The 16,271-nt window shown below is 47.6% G+C and overlaps 2 protein-coding genes across 10 annotated transcripts in view; one reads left to right on the forward strand and one right to left on the reverse strand.

Moving 5' to 3' along the window:
• The first annotated feature begins 7,863 nt into the window (after window positions 1–7,863).
• On the forward strand, window positions 7,864–9,763 carry KLHDC9 (kelch domain containing 9). Of its 2 annotated transcripts, XM_050758353.1 has the most exons (4): window positions 7,867–8,487; window positions 8,761–8,920; window positions 9,013–9,211; window positions 9,475–9,763. In XM_050758353.1, exons 1-4 carry the CDS (start codon window positions 7,961–7,963, stop codon window positions 9,639–9,641), a joined length of 1,053 nt encoding a protein of 350 aa, XP_050614310.1. In that variant the 5' UTR covers window positions 7,867–7,960; the 3' UTR covers window positions 9,642–9,763. The 2 variants fall into 2 exon arrangements, with proteins under 2 accessions (XP_050614320.1, XP_050614310.1); XM_050758363.1 differs by lacking the exon at window positions 9,475–9,763 and having other exon boundaries at window positions 7,864–8,487; window positions 8,994–9,173.
• A 214-nt stretch (window positions 9,764–9,977) lies between these two features.
• Window positions 9,978–16,271, reverse strand: part of PFDN2 (prefoldin subunit 2) — a 184,729-nt gene continuing 178,435 nt past the window's right edge. For all 8 annotated transcript variants that reach the window (XM_050759529.1, XM_050759531.1, XM_050759530.1 and 5 more), the window contains exons 3-5: window positions 11,702–11,790; window positions 11,463–11,586; window positions 9,978–10,276 (exon numbers count right to left, since the gene is read on the reverse strand). In XM_050759529.1, coding sequence (XP_050615486.1) covers window positions 10,100–10,276; window positions 11,463–11,586; window positions 11,702–11,790 — 390 coding nt within the window. In that variant the 3' untranslated portion in view covers window positions 9,978–10,099. The remainder of the gene's footprint in view (window positions 10,277–11,462; window positions 11,587–11,701; window positions 11,791–16,271) is intronic.

Raw genomic sequence — 16,271 nt, forward strand, 5'->3', positions numbered from 1 at the left:
GGGCTAAAACGAAAACCAGGTAAATATAGAGATAGATGTGGGAGAAGAAAAAAAAATAGGTTAAAGTTTTGCAATAGGACCCTTCCATCTGGAGGAGGCAGAGAGGAGGAATAAAGAAGCCGTAAGGAAGAGTTTTTCTATGTAGATTTTCTACCACACCATCCCCACCAACTCTACCTGTCAAACTCTTATTCATCTTTCAAAGCTGACCTCAAATGCCACATCTTCGTGAAGCCTTCTCTGCTCCTCCCACCCCAAATTAATCTTTCTTCTATTCTTCCTCAGCCTTTACTAGTCCTTTTATTATAGCTTATGTGCTCATAATTTGTGCACATCTTATCTCCTTAACTAAATTGTAAGCTTCAAGTCAAAAAAACATTGATTGAGGCCTGCTGTGTGCCAGGTATTCAGTATTAAATTGTGGGACAGGGCAAGAGTTGTAGCCTGTGAACTCCTTGAAAGTTGGGCTTATTTTATAATCTTGTCTCAGTCTTCCATGCTAGGACAGGCCACAGCATTTCATGGGAACTGACTACATTTTGGTGGAGGCATGAATTTCTGAATAAATGAGTTGTCCAGATGGAAAGGGTGGTGAAGTAGGATCAGTAAAGCAGAGATCCCGACTAGCTGTGAGTTACTGTCCTGAACTGGGGTTGTGACCTGTACTTTACTCCTGTCACTGGACTATGACCCCAACTCTGGCTCTAGATCCCAACTGTCAGCAATGACCACGGCAGTGACCTCTTCTTCAGGGGCTATTTCCTGCAGGTCAGAGGCTCTTACAGGCCAGGCCAGATGCCAGAATTCCCCAGTTTCTCTCTGCCTCCAACCCCTTCCCCTCTTCAGGTCCCCACCTGTGCCAGGGGAACAGCCCCACCCAGATGCTGCTTTGAGATCCACTGTGGCAGGGGTGGAGTAGGGCCAGCGGGAATGGGAGGGGGAGCATCCTGTGTTATAATTATAATTATCACACCTTGGATCCTATCGCATGCTTTCGGAGGAGCTGCTTTCCTTCCCACGGATTCACCCCTCCAGGTACAGGAAGCCACAAGAGAAACTGAGGCACAGGAGTGGAAAAGCAGTTAGTTCACAAGATGGGTATCCAATCTCCTTCAGCCTGTCCATTCAGGGTATACCCCTGTGAAAGTGCTACCAGTCAGGATGTCTCTGAACCCCTGGTTAGGCCCCTTAATCACTCACCCTGAACTCTAGCTATACAGAGCATGGAAGGGAGGCAGAACTGTCCAGAGGTGGAGTTAGGGTATGGCTATATTCATTTTTTCATGGGTATGTTTGGGTCCCAGTAAACACCAGATGCAGCCTTGAAGTAGGCTAAGGGTACCACAGGGCCTAAGAGGGAGTACTAGAGTCTAGCAGCCCACTCCAGGCCTTTGACGGAGGTAGGGATCTCTCTCTCTCCTCATTTCACAAATATCTATCTCAAGTCCCACTGTCTCCTCCCTCCCCTCAGCCCTGTATGTCTCACAAGGGCCATGCTCTCAGAGAATATGCCCTCAAACTTAGGTCTCTCTTACCCTCTCCTAGCATGAAGGCTGGGGAAGGCATATTCTAGGATTGAGGCTGGAAGGAAATATTGGATGAGGAAGATTTTCAAGACCAATGCCTGGTATCCTGGTTCGGTTCTCCCTTCCATATTGAATTCTCATTCCCCACATGCCTCACTCCTACCCTCTTCCTACCCATATTGTGGACCCTAAGAATGAGAACAATTCAAGCCATGATAGTGTCTTTATCATGTACACGCCTGCACCCATGCCTTCCTTCAACAGACATTAAGTGAGTACCACTATGTGTCAGGCTCAAGGGAGGAGACCAAGACACATAACACATAGTCCCTGCCCTCAAGGAGCCCTCAATCGGGAGAGTCAGACACAGAAACAACTGTAATATGCTATATCCCACCATCATGTGCTCCCTACGTATCTCTGTACGTGTACATGCTATGCACATATGTGGAACTGTCTCTGTGTGCACAGCAGTGGATGTTCTTCATGATCTGCATGCATCCAAGCGTCCACTTATACCTGTCTCTGTCCCCATGACAGGCTGCACGCCTCAGCCAAACCGGTTGGAGTGGGTTGTGCTGAAATTTTTGTTTGTGTCAATGGGACTTGAGGTGACTCAGGGAGGGACAAGGATGGGTGGGGTGGTGTGGGGGAGAAGAATAGTGAGAGTGAGGGTCAGATTGAGTGGGGGAGGGAGGGAGTGGGCCCAGGTGGGAAGGGGTGGGAGTGAGGGTGGGGTGCAGGAGGATGAGTTGGGGGTAGGAGTAGATGAGAGAGCTCCTTGGTGAGTAATATCCTGTCTGTCTGTAGTGAGGTCCCAGGTCAGAGAAGAGTCAGAGGCTGGGGGAGAGTCCCTTGTGCTTAGGGAGAGAGGAGGGTGAAAAATAAATCAGAGTGTAACTAGTTGGAAGCATGAGTGTGGATAAAATATTTATGATCCATTTCTGTACAGCTTTGTCTCTGTGATAAGCTATTCCTGATCTGCTCATTGCAAACTTTCTGCAGTTTGTACAGAAAGGTGTTGGGGAGCTGATGACACAGTGAAAGATTACCAATATGGGCCTTGATCTCGCCCGCCAGGACCGAGGCTTCAAAGTCACTCCTCCTGCTCTTCCCTAGGATCACTCCCCCCATCCATGGAGGTATGGGCATTCCCCTATACAGAACACAGGGGCTCCAGCAGTTTTTCCACCCCTAGAAAACACCTTTGCTCTCCTCCAGATGGAGCTTCACTATGCTCAATATTAGGATGGTGGCCTTCTGTTTTCTAGGAAATTACGTCAAAACATTGCCATGTGCTATGTTGTTCTTTGCCTATCCTGCAGGCCCACCGATTCCCCAATACCCAGCCCCATTCTTTAATGATAACCACATTTCTTGGTTGCCTAACAACCCTTGGAGCTCAGGGGACTGAATTTGCTTGTTCCTCGAGGGCCCTAAAGCTGGAGTGTGCCATCCAGGGGAGGAGGCAGTTGAATGCAAGGCATATTCAGGTCCTGTTTCTCAGTAGATCCAGTTGTGTGCAGAGCCCCGTCCTCCTTGCACTCACCCCATGAACTTCCCAAGTTTCCATGAACACACTACCATGAAATCCAGGACCAGAGTATGGGTTAAGGCACAAATGTCTTTGTTTTGACACTAAGACCCCACTGTAGGGAAATTCTACTCCCTGAAAAGGCCCTATGTATTGAAGCTCACTCAGGTCCTCATCAAAAATTGAGACCTTATGACTGTGCCTGAGGACCCCAAACTGGTGCTACAGTTCTAGAAAGCAGCCAAAGGGAAGAAGAATGGCCACTTCTGGAAAGTTCTAAAGCTCTTTGCAGGAAAATCAGATGGCTGGCTCTGTCCAGCAGGAAAAAAAGGGCAGTAACCCAGAGAGAGAAACGCAAAAGTCGGAACAGTGATAGACAGATCTCAAGACACAGTGAGAAAAATGGAAACTTAGAGACAGAAAAAATACACAAATGCTCCTTGACATTTATGATGGGGTTATGTCCTGATAAGCCCATTGCAAACTGAACACATAACTTGAAAATGTGTTTAATATACCAGTCGCTAGCCCTAGAAAATATTAAAATTCAAAATTCAAGTATGGGTCCTACTGAACACATTATCATTTTTGCATCACTGTAGTTAAAAAATTGTAAGTTGGGTTGGGCACGGTGGCTCACATCTGTAATCCCAGCACTTTGGGAGGCTGAGGTGGGCAGATCATGAGGTCAAGAGATTGAGACCATCCTGGCCAACATGGTGAAACCTCATCTCTACTAAAAATACAAAAAATTAGCTGGGCTTGGTGGTGCGTGCCTGTAGTCCCAGCTACTCAGGAGGCTGAGGCAGGAGAATCACTTGAACCCAGGAGGTGGAGGTTGCAGTGAGCCGAGATTGTGCCACTGCACTCCAGCCTGGTGACAGAGCAAGACTCCGTCTCAAAAAAAAAAAAAAGAAAGAAAAGAAAAAGAAAAATTGTAAGTTGAACCATCATAAGTCAGGGATTGTATTGGACACACACACACACACACACACACACACACACACACACACATATGAGTTATTGAAGGGGGAGAATTCAAAGAGACAAAGTGGCTGAAGTGGCCAAGACAAAATCTGAAACAGAGAGAGAAGGACCCGAAGAGAAATTTCTGGTTGCCATGATTACTCAAGTCCTTCTCTCTTCCGCCGTCAATTCCCACCACTCAGCAATGACCCAATGATACTTTCCTATTCAACATTGCCTACTCCCTCAACAACATAAGCTCCTCCCCATCCTTATCCCACCTCTCCATCATTCTCTAACTTGGCTGATTACCACTCCCCTCCACCCTAAAGCCTGCTTACAATTTCACCTTTCTCTCAATCTCCTAGCTTACATCCAGTCAAAGGAGCTCTCAAGATCTGACCTCATGCAGTCTCTTTGCCTGATCATTGCTCTGTCCTTTTGTCTATGTCTTTATTCTGGCTGAGTTGAGAGCAAAGAGTCAGAATTGGGGCCAGGATGGCATAGGGCCAGGAAATCAAGCTGTGTGAGAAATAGAGAAGGGTCAGGGGACAGCAGAAGAAGAGTCAAAGAAAGGGCCTGAAGGATGGGGACAGCCTGGGAGACACGGGCAGAGGGAACTGTGGGAGTCTTGAGAGTGCGACTAAGACCCTTTGGTGCAATTGTTGGCTTTCTTTCTTTCTTTCTTTCTTTCTTTCTTTCTTTCTTTCTTTCTTTCTTTCTTTCTTTCTTTCTTTCTTTTTTCTTTCTTTCTTTCTTTCTTTCTCTTTCTCTCTTTCTCTCTTTCTCTTTCCTTTCTTTCTTTCTCTTACTTTCTCTCTCTTTTCTTTCTCTCTCTCTTTTCTTTCTCTCTCTCTCTGTCTCTCTTTCTCTCTCACTCAGTCACCCAGGTTGGAGTGCAATGGCACAATCGCAGCTCGCTGCAACCTCGGCCTCCCAGGTTCAAGCGATTAGCTTGCCTCAGCCTCCAGAGTACCTGGGACTACAGGCATGCACCACCACGGCTGGCTAATATTTTTATTTTTATTTTTATTTTTAGTAGAGATGGGGTTTCACCATGTTGGCCAGGCTGGTCTCAAACTCCTGGCCTCAAGTGATCCACCCACCTTGGCTTCCCAAAGTGTTGGGATTACAGGGGTGAGCCACCACACCCAGCCCAATTGTTGGTTTTCTGTATGTACTGAATAATGCTAAGAAGCAGAGATGGTTCCAGGGTCAGAAAATGGGGCTAAGGGAGGGAGAAGATAGAGTAAGAGCTTTGTGAAGGTTTGAGGCAAGGGGCCATAGATTTGGGGCTAGGACACACATCTAAGGCTAGGTAGGAAGCTGGGTGCTTGCTTGCTAGAGATCACATAGACTCTTGGCCAACTGAGACAAAGCCAACATCAGAGGATCACATCAGGATTGTAAGACTTTCAGGATATCCAGTCCCTGCTCTCATTTCTGGACAGAGGTTGTCCCTGGATATTATCAGCAGGTAAAAGCAGGTTTACAGCCCTGGCTGCCTTTTTCCCTGTCTCACAATTTTCTCTCAGTTCTCCCTTTCACTTATCTTAATGCCCTTTCAGTTTGTATCATTGACAAGGTCATTATAGACCACTGCAGATGCTGTCCTGCGGTGTGAAGCATGTGTCATGCAAGTCCAGGTTGGCTGGCTTGCTTTCTTCCTCTCTCTGTTTCTCTCTTTCTGGCTTCTCTTCTCTCTCCTTCAAAATATAGATTTGGTTCAAACTAACCTAAGAAAGTAGGAGTCCTAGGCAGTTCCTCTCCCAGGGTCTTGGGATGGCAAAGCAATGGACAGATGCTTCCAGCTATTAGGAGGAACTGGAAGCATCTAGGTCAGAAGTGGAGAGGGTACAGCCAAGGAGTATGTGAGGTTCAAGCTCTATGTCTAACTAAGATGCCTACTGCTAAGGACTCAGAGTCAGAGAGGAAGCTGGGAGAGAGGAGCTGGAAAGGCCCCTGGGGTGGGGAGTTCCCATTTCTATCCAGGAGAGACAGAAAGTAAGTCTGACAGAACAGCCAAGACTTAGGCAAAAGCAAGAGACTAAAATGGACATATAGGCCAATAAGGTTTAAGCAAAATTGCCCCACCCCTAAGGCAAGCCCTTGCCTAATCCTAGGAGTATGACAGATCTGAATCCAGCTGTTGGGAGGTTAGCCAGTGAGAAGCCTGAGGGAAAAGACTGACTTTTAAATTTCAGCCAAGGACAGTAAAAGTCAGTGATTTTTTAGAGATTCTTACCATGATTTTTGGAAAACTGAGAATACTGCCTGTCATACCCAGGGAAAGCTATAGTTGGGAGGGCAGAGACTTTCAAAGCTATTGTTGAATCTTGGCTTTAAGGCACAGGTGGGGAACAGGTCCTGGTAATCTTCCAGTCTCTATAACTGTGCCTTTCCTGCCCATGCCATCCCCATGCTGTGTTCTCTGAGGACCAAGAGTTGGGAAGAGGAGGGGAAAGCCCTGCTGTGCTATCAGACCCTGCATTACATGCCCATCCTCACTGCAGCCCTGGCCACTCTCTCCTTTCTTCCTTTTTTCTTTCTTTCTTTCTTTCGACAGGGTATCGCTATGTTACCCAGGCTGGTCTTGAACTCCTGAACTCCCGGCCTCAAGTGATCCTCCTGCCTGGCCACTCTCTATGGTCTCAGTATCTCAGGGATGATGGGGAGCAAGGTGATGTGTAGAAACCAAAGGCCACAAGTAGCAGTCATCATTCCCACTTACAGCCCAGTCCCAGAGGACACAGATCCTGTTTTTGCCCCACCCCAGCTGTGTTGGGAGGAAAATTCTGTCTGTATTTCCTCCTTCAGCTGAAACCAGTAAGCTTGTATCTGGGCCTCTTTTTATCACTTGGTCCTTGGGGACAGAGTTAGTATCTGGAACCTGGCTTAAATAAAAGATATCAGGGAAAGAAGGGTAGGGGTCTGTTTTCTCATTTTCTCACTTTTCCCCCACTTCACCCTTCTAAGGCTGCGTGGGTTCTCTCTCTCTCTCTCTCTCTCTCTCTCTCTCTCTCTCTCTTCTCTCTCTCTGTGTGTATGTGTGGGGGGGTTCTCTCTCTCTCGTGTGTGTGTGTGTGTGTGTGGGGGGGGGTCTCTCTCTCTCTCTCTCTCTCTCTCTCTCTCTCTCTCTCTCTCTCTCTCTCTCTCTCTCTGTGTGTGTGTGTGTGTGTGTGTGTGTGTGTGTGTGTGTGTGTACGTACCCTGAGAGACTGGGTTCTGCTACCCTCTAGTGGCCAGAGCTGAAAGGACTCTCCCACCCAATCAATCGGGACCTTCTTTGGGAATAAACCAACAGCCTATTTGATGAATGACAAACTGAGAAGGCCTAAAGAGAAACAATGCCTTTGAGGGTCGGGGCATAGTCGGGACTAGAACCCAGGTCTCCTCTCTCTCGGGCCAGTGCTCAGTCCACTTTCACCTCCCCCACCCTCTGACTTTTGCTTCTCCTTCCTTGTTCATCCCTGGGGTGGTTAGCCGGAGTAAGAAACCCTGAAGCCAAATGATCCCTTCCGGCCCTAGTGGAGCAGCACCTGCACCTCAAATGTCATAATCGCAAATCAGTTCACAGCTGAGATCACAAGGGTTTATTCTGAGGAGCCGACTGTCCTCCGACTTTCTGAAGTTAACAATCTTGCAAGATTTTTATTGACCTGATACAGCTACGGTTCCCGATAGCAACCCAGGTGTCCTGTCTCCACGGTGACTGCTGCTTTGCGACCTTCGGTTTGCAGCGGTCGCGCTGCAGCCGCTGCAGTGGTTGCTGGGCGACGGCGGAGAGAAAGCCTGGGCTTGAGGTGGGAACCCCGGCTGGCGTCTGGTAGGGGGAGGTTCCCGGGGAAGCCCGCGGAAGGCGAGGTGCCTGGCCTGCCATGTAGGGGCTCGTTCCAAGCCGCAGACCCCACCGCCCTTCCTCTCCCCGGGGCCCATGGCGGTGGCCGTGCCCCCGGGTCGGGCCGCAGGCTCAGGCTGGGCCTGGAGGCCAGTGGCGCGGGACGCGCTTTTGGCTAGGGCCTTCCATTCATGCACCGAACTGCGGGGACGGTTCTATCTCGTAGGTGGTCTCCTAGCAGGAGGAACGAGAGAGCCCAGCAGCGATACGGTGGTCTTCGACCCGGCGAGGGGCCAGACCGTACGATTGGGATCCCGGGGCAGCCCCCCGCGCAGTCACCACGACGCGGCACCCGTGGGCGGGCGTTGGCTCTGCGTGGTGGGCGGCTGGGACGGGTCTCGCCGCCTGGCCACAGTGACCGCGCTGGACACAGAGCGCGATGTGTGGGAGGCGTGGACAGCGACCCCTGGTGACTGCCCCCCCACCGGCCTCAGTAGTCACACCTGCACCCGCATCTCTGACCGAGAGCTGCAGGTGGCTGGCCGGGAGGGCGGTATCCACACTCAGCGACGCTATGGAAGCATCTACACATTAAGGCTGGACCCCAGCGCCCGCACCTATTGGTATGGCACCCCCTGCCCAAAACCTTTCACTCTCATCTACACTCTGGAAAAACAAAAGCCTAAACATTTCTCAGGCAATTTATCCACGTCCTCACCCTCGCACCCTCCGAACCTACCATGTTTAAGCTAGCTGAGCTCTCTACAGTATTACCCTTCCTCTCATCCCACCTACCGCACTGCCCTATGCCTCTTCTCCATCCATCCTTGGCAAGAGCGGTGGCACTTACATTTTCCAGAAAACCCACTCAGGCCTGAATTTCTGCATGTCCACAGCTACAAGCAAGAAGGCTGCCACATAGCCTCACGCTCAGGTCACTGTGCGGCCCTGCTCCAAACTCCTGGACCCCATCCAGGTCATCAGCTATTGCTCTTCGGAGGTTGCAACTTAGCTGAACCAGAAGTAGCTAGGCATTGGAGTCATGGGAAAATAAAGGTATTAGCTCCCCACACATCTTGTTTAGGATGGGAAGAGGCTGAAATTGTGATGCCCAGGTCTCTTCAGACAGTGCTTTCCTTCTCCCCAAGGAGGAACCACCTGTTGCTCCTCATTTGATGGAAAAGCTTGCAAGGCTTGTGAGCAGTGGGCAGGGGTCCCAGAAGGGGCCCCATGGACTACGGCATCACTCATGTTCTGTGGTTGGGCCCTTTGCTGTGCTGTTTGGTGGAGAAACTCTGACCAGAGCTAGAGACACCATCTGCAATGATCTCTACATCTATGATACCCGTGAGAGCCAGACTAATGGCTGAAGGGGGGAAAGGTGGGAAGATGGGGGAAGCTGAAGACTACAGAAAGAGGATGGAGTGATGGGGTAGGGAGGATGAAAAATTAGTTGACAGGAGTTAAAGGAGTACACAGAATATTAAGCATTTGAAGAGGCCTACAAATGAAGTGAGCAGAAAAACAGTGGGCAAGCCCTTGGTCATGTTGTGTTCTGTGAATGACAAAGTGCTACTGCCTCAATAACCACCCTCTGCCCCATCCAACAGGCACATCTCCTCCTCTGTGGTTCCACTTCCCCTGTGCAGATCGCGGGATGAAACGCGTGGGCCATCGCACCTGCCTTTGGAATGATCAGCTTTACCTGGTTGGGGGTTTTGGTGAGGATGGCAGGACAGCCAGTCCACAGGTTTGCGTTCTGGACTTCCTTATCTAAATAGTGCCGAGACACACCACTAAGCCTCGTTTTGTTTTGCTTTGTTGCAAATCTATAAAGCATTATCACCAGAGCTACCTGCTTCACTTCAAATGCTTATTAAATTTCAATCTGAGACTCAAGATTTGTCTCTGAAATTTTTGGGGGGAGGGGGAAAGGCAGTAAATAAGTGGACATACCTTTATTTGCAAGGAAAGGATAAAATAAATATGGGTCCTATTCTCATATTATGAGTCATTAACCTGATGGAAACAAAAACCACAAATCATATGCTGTTCCATGTCTCAAAACAATTTCCACCCCTAAGTGGGAGAAAACTTCAGGCTACAGCTAAGCATTCTGACCAAAACATTTAATTAACAAAAAATATTACAATAGCAGAGAAAATAATAATAATAACAATAAAGAGAAATCAGAAGTGGGAGTCAGGGTAGAAAAAAATGCAAAGGCCTTGGTCCCTAGGAGACCAACACTCCAGCTGAGCTGGCCTTAGCCCCAGCCCCTTCTGAGTTTTCCTTGGCTGCTGGCTTCTCATCTTCTCCCATGAGACGAATGTTGTGCTTTTCCCGGAATTCATTTAGTTCTTTTCCTTTTGCCTGAAGCTGCTGTGTCAATGTCTCAATGATCTTCTGTATCTAGAGGACAAGTGACAGGGATTATATAAGGAATTCAGGACTCCTTTCCCCCACCTGGAATGGACTATGGCTGGAGGAAGTGTTAACATGTTTAACCTTACCTTTAACCAAGTAGAGGAGTCCAGATATTAAAATTATTCCTTTCTTGAAAGCAGTGGTTTATACACTTTAATGTACTTAGAATCACCTGGGCTGTTTATTTTTATTTTTTACAGAGACAAGTTCCCACTATGTTGCCCAGGCTGGTCTCAAACTCCTGCCTCAAGCAATCCTCCTGCCTCAGTCTCCCAAAGCACTGGGAATACAGGCATGAGCTTATTTTTATTTTTTCATTTTTTACTTATTTTTTTTTTTGAGATGCAGTCTCGCTCTGTCGCCCAGGCTGGAGTGCAGTGGCGCAATCTCGGCTCACTGCAAGCTCCGCCTCCCGGGTTCACGCCATTCTCCGGCCTCAGCCTCCCAAGTAGCTGGGACCACAGATGCCCACCACCATGCCCAGTTTTTTGTATTTAGTGGAGACAGGGTTTCACCATGCTAGCCAGGATGGTCTCGACCTCCTGACCTCGTGATCTGCCCGCCTCGGCCTCCCAAAGTGCTAGGATTACAGGTGTGAGCCACCACGCCCAGCCTAGCTTATTTTTAAAATGTCACTTCATGGCACTCCCAAAGGTTCTGATCCAGTGGGTTCGGGAAGCGGCATTTATAAATTAGTCCTTCAGGTGATTTTGATTCACATACCCGTGAAACACACTCTATGAGAAACACTAATCTAACCCCAATCCTCCCACCCCAATTCAGCCAGGTCACAGAGCCCACAGCAGTCAGCAATTCCTCTTGTCTAAGAGTTGGCCTTAGCATAGCATAATGAGCATAAGCTATTTTATGCTGTTGTCCTTTTTTTTTTTTTTTTGAGATAGGGTCTTACTCTGTCACCCAGGCTGGAGTGCAGTGAGGTGATTACAGCTCACTAAAGCCTCGACATTTTAGGCTCAGGTGAGTAGCTGGGACTACAGGCACATGCCACCATACTCAGCTAATTTTTTGTATTTTTTGTAGTGATATGGTTTCACCATGTTGCCCAGGCTGGTCTCGAACTCCTGGACTCAAGGAGTCCACCCACCTTGGCCTCCCAAAGTGCTGGGTTTACAGCCACTGTACCCGATCCTATTCAATGATTCTTGCTTACCTGCTCCTTGTTGTTCTCCAAAGCAGGCAGCACCTCTTTGACAGTTCGCTCCACCAACACTCCTCCAACCATGCGGTAGCACTTACGAGTTTCATCTACCTCCTTCAGTGTATCGATCACTAGGCTGGGATAGGAGAACAAGGCAGGACCTGAGGATTCAGCCCCACTCTACTACAAATCCCCCTCACGGAGTAGCCCATAGAACTGTCCTACTGTTTGCTGCTCCCTGACTTTCTCACCTGTGCTCATTCAACTCCATCTCCAACTCAGCTGCTTTGGATGCCAGGCCTCGCTGTTCCTGCCGAAGGCGGTTGAAGCCAGCAATTACCTAACAAGGTGAGAGAAGAGATGAAAGAGGGGATAGTGGAAATGGCAGAGGGTCCAGATAGCACATAGGGTGGCAGGCTTTACAAAGCTGTAGTGGGCACCTACCTTGGAAAAGGAGTAGAACCACAAGTTTGCGATTTCGACCTAAAATTTTTCTGGAATTCCATTCACCAAACACGGAGGGCCTACTGAGGGATATCATAGAATAGATTTGGCCTCTGGCTTCTCATAGCTTATAGTTTGTTGGGAAACAGGCATTTAATATAATGGGGGCCAGGTGCGGTGGCTCACGCCCGTAATCCCAGCACTTTGGGAGGCCAAGGCAGGTGGATCACGAGGTCAAGAGATCGAGACAATCCTGGCCAACATGGCGAAACTCCGTCTCTACTAAAAATAGAAAAATTAGTTGGATGTGGTGGTGTGCACCTGTAGTCCCAGTTACTTGGGAGGGTGAGGCAGGAAAATCGTTTGAACCCAGGAGGCAGAGGTTGCAGTGAGCCAAAAGAATGGGGGTGGAGAGCTACTGGAGTACCTACAGGGGAGCCTAGACTTGCAGTGAGGGCTGTCAGGAAGGGCTTTGTAATGAGAAACTCTTGTTTGGGTCTGCTCAGTATTCCATCCATTGGGGAACTGCCCCTCCTTAACTTGGTGTGGTTCTTTTGGGGTTATTAACCACACGACCCCTGACCCAGGGGCAGTGACCTACGGAGTCTCTCTACAGGAATTGGAATTTTGCAGACAAATGGGTACAGAAGACAGCTGGAGTTCCTATTGGTTCTATAGAGATGACCTTCCATTCCTATTCCTAGATTCCCTAAAGCTGCCCCAGTTCTTGAACTTTGTTCAGTCTATTTAGCCTTTTTTTTTTCTGTTCAATTCTGTGAAATACTCACTATTATTCAAAAATAGCCCTTAAAAAAAAAAAGACCCAGGCGCGGTGGCTCACGCCTGTAATCCCAGCACTTTGGAAGGCCGAGGTGGGCGGATCACGAGGTCAGGAGATCAAGATCATCCTGGCCAACATGGTGAAACCCCATCTCTAGTAAAATACAACAAATTAGCCGGGCATGGTGGCGTGCCTGTAGTCCCAGCTACTCAGGAGGCTGAGGCAGGGGAATTGCTTGAACCCAGGAGGCGGAGGTTGCAGTGAGCCGAGATTGCGCTACCGCACTCCAGCCTGGTGACAGAACAAGACTCCATCTCAAAAAAAAAAAAAAAAGGAAAGCTGGTCAGAGTTGGTTTCTGTAGCCTATAAACCCTAACTGATACACGCTTCCTAAGGGATAATGTAATGGTCTTAAATGAAACCTGAAAAATCAGAGTGTGGGGAAAACAAATGAAAAATATGAGGCTCAGAGACAAAAGACCAGGTTTCAGGTTCTGCCTCTGCTACTTTACTGGCTCTATGGCTGGGACAGACATTTGACCCTGTAGTTCTTAACCACGGCTATATGTTAGAATCACCTGAATCATTTTAAAAACATGAATAGTGGAGCCTCAGAACAACTACACAACTACTGGGGGTAAGGCCCAGTCCTCAGTATTTTTAAAAAGATCTCCCACGTAATTCTATTATGTAGTGTGAACTGAGAACCACTGGATCAACCCCTTTGAGACTTAAGTTTTCTTACCTGCAAAATGCAGATAATGATTCCTACTTCATAAGGTTGTTGTATCATGTGAGCCAATGAGTGTGAAACATCTTTGTGAACAGTGAAGTATATTAATACTGTCATGGACTTCTCTCCAAGTCCAGAACTGCCCCTTTAGACTCTCCTGGCCATCTGACAACAGTGGACTCAATCCATTCCAACCATTACCAAATCTCTCACTCCTATTTGTAAATATCATCTCCAGTCACACAGCCAGAAACTTTGCCCTAATAAAGATGATTAACCACTTCATCTTTACTAGGGTCCCATCTCTTTCTTTCTTTTTTTTTTTTTAAGAAAGGTCGCACTGTGTCACCCAGGCTGGAGTGCAGTGGTGCAATCACAGCCCACTGCAGCCTCAATCTCCCTGGGGTCTGGTGATCTTTCTGCCTCAGCCTCCCACGCAGCTGGGACTACAGGTGCACACCATCTAATATTTTTGTAGAGACAGGGTCTTCTTATGTTGCTTAGGCTGGTCTCAAACTCCTGGGTTCAAGCGCTCTGCCTGCCTCAGCCTCCCAAAGTGCTGGGATTACAGGCATGAGCCAACATGCCTGGCCTGGCCCCTTAGCTCTAGCTCGCCCTCTGCAAGGATCATATACAGCAAATATTATCCAAATGGCTGACCTGCACCACCCTTATATCCCTTCTACTGCCAATAAACCAAGGAATAATACTTCACCAAAAACTTGCCATTCCAGCAACTTCCTCCTTTCTCCCATCTATCACCCCTTCATCTCAATCTACTTTATCCATTCATTTCAACAAATGCCTTGGAAATCTAACTGATCTACAGGCTGTTTTTCCTTAACCTTCATTGCTTATCTCAAAACCATCCCATTTATATCAGCTTTTTCTCTAGAAAAAGCTAATTCCAGATCAAAATAATTCCAGCTAAAAAGAAAATTATGACTAAAGCAGATTCTAGATGTTCCCTTAGCACCCAAATGATCCACTTTTCTGGATGTATGTTGTTAAATACATCAAAGAAATCAGCTTAAGTGTCTAAAATTTCTGATGCCCCAACTTTTAACTCCTGGGCTCAAGTGATCCTTCTGCCTCAGCCTCCCAAGTAGCTGGGACTACAGACATGTGCCACCACAGCAGTTATTTTTTTATTTATTTTTTTTGTAGAGATGGTCTCGCCATGTTGCTCAGGCTGATCTTGAACTCCTGGCCTCAAGCAATCCTCCCACCTCAGCCTCCCAAAGAGCTGGGATTACAGGCAGCAGGCTGGTCTCAAACTCCTGACCTCAGGTGATTCACCCACCTCAACCTCCCAAAGTGTTGGGATTACAGGCATAAGCCACTGCACCCAGCTGAGATTTTTTTTTTTTAATTCCGACTTTTCTTCCACATTCTTGCTAATAACTAATTTCCTCTTGTTCCATTTTATGAACTTTTAATCAAATACCAAACTAAAATCTACTTAAACATGTGAATTATCCACAGTTATTATGGAAAATTTCAGCCATAAGTGCACGTAAAGGAAATGAAATCTCTTAGCAGCTGATATAGTTTATGTGTCCCCTCTAAGTTTCATATTGAAATATAATCCCCAATGTTGGAGGCGGGGCCTGGTGGGAGGTGTTTGGATCATGGGGGTAGATCTCTCATGAATGACCTGGTTGCCATCCCCTTGATGATAAGTCAGTTATTGATCTGAGTTCACATAAGATCTGGTTCTTTAAAAGTATGACACTTACTCCTCTTTATTCCTCCTGCTCCCACCATGCATGAGACACCTGTCCCCTCCCTTTGCTTTTCATTATGATTGGAAGCTTCCTGAGGCCACCCCAGAAGCAGATGCCACATTTCCTGTACAGCCTACAGAACCATGAGCCAATTAAACCACTTTTCTTACAAAGTATCCAGTCTCAGGTAATTACAGCAACACAAGAACAGCCTAATACAGCAGCTAACTGCAACTTAACTGTAGACTATATGCAAAATAAGCCAATATTAAGCCATTTCTGGGGTCTGCCAGGTAATGGAAACAGAGAAGTTATCCTCTATTCCCCCATTTTTCCTTTTAAAACACAACTTTTCTAATGGTCTTGTCCCCTATGGCTAGGACCTAATTATCCTTCCCTTTCCTTATTCCTTATTCTCTTTAAGTTGTCTGGTGTAAGCACAGATTGACACGTCAGTGTTGCATCTCCCAACCCTATTAAATCATCATCTATGTACAAACAATTTTTTTCTTTTCTTCTTGAGACAGGGTCTTACTCTGTTGCCCAGATGGAGTGCAGTGGTGCAATCATGACTCATTGCAGCCTTGAACTCCTAGGTTCAAGTGATCCTCCTGCCTCCACTTATACTAGTAGTTGGCATGACAGGCACCCATCACCACTCCTGGCTAGTTTTTTTTAACTTTTTGTAGTGATGGGGTCTCACTCTGTTCCCTAGGCTGGAGTGCAGTGGCATAATCATGGCTCAATGCAGCCTTGAATTCTTGAGCTGAAGCGATCCTCCCACCTCAGCCTCTTGAATGATGGGACCATTGGCATGTGCCACTATGCCCAGCTAATTTTTGTATTTTTCTGTAGAGACAGGGTTTTGCCATATTGCCTAGGTTGGTCTTGAACTCCTGGGCTCAAGCGATCCTCCCATCCTAACCTCCCAAAGTGCTGGGATTACAGGTATGAGCCACCAAGCCCATACCCTATTGATATATTTTTAAAAACTGCTTAACTAAGGCCGGGCGTGATGGCTCATGCCTGTAATCCCAGCACTTTGGGAGGGTGAGGTAGGTGGATCACGAGGTCAGGAGATCCAGACCATCCTGGCTAATACGGTGAAACCCGGTCTTTACTACTAATACAAAAAA

The sequence above is a fragment of the Macaca thibetana genome, chromosome 1, assembly GCF_024542745.1.
Source record: "Macaca thibetana thibetana isolate TM-01 chromosome 1, ASM2454274v1, whole genome shotgun sequence".
Taxonomy (NCBI): Eukaryota; Metazoa; Chordata; class Mammalia; order Primates; family Cercopithecidae; genus Macaca; species Macaca thibetana.

Coding starts and splice junctions, on each gene's coding strand:
- KLHDC9 (XM_050758353.1), top strand. CDS start 7,961: ATGGCGGTGGCCGTGCCCCCGGGTCGGGCCGCAGGCTCAGGCTGGGCC. Junction 8,921..9,012: donor GGAGTCATGGGAAAATAAAG/GTATTAGCTCCC, acceptor CTTCTCCCCAAG/GAGGAACCACCTGTTGCTCC. Junction 9,212..9,474: donor TCTCTACATCTATGATACCC/GTGAGAGCCAGA, acceptor CCCATCCAACAG/GCACATCTCCTCCTCTGTGG.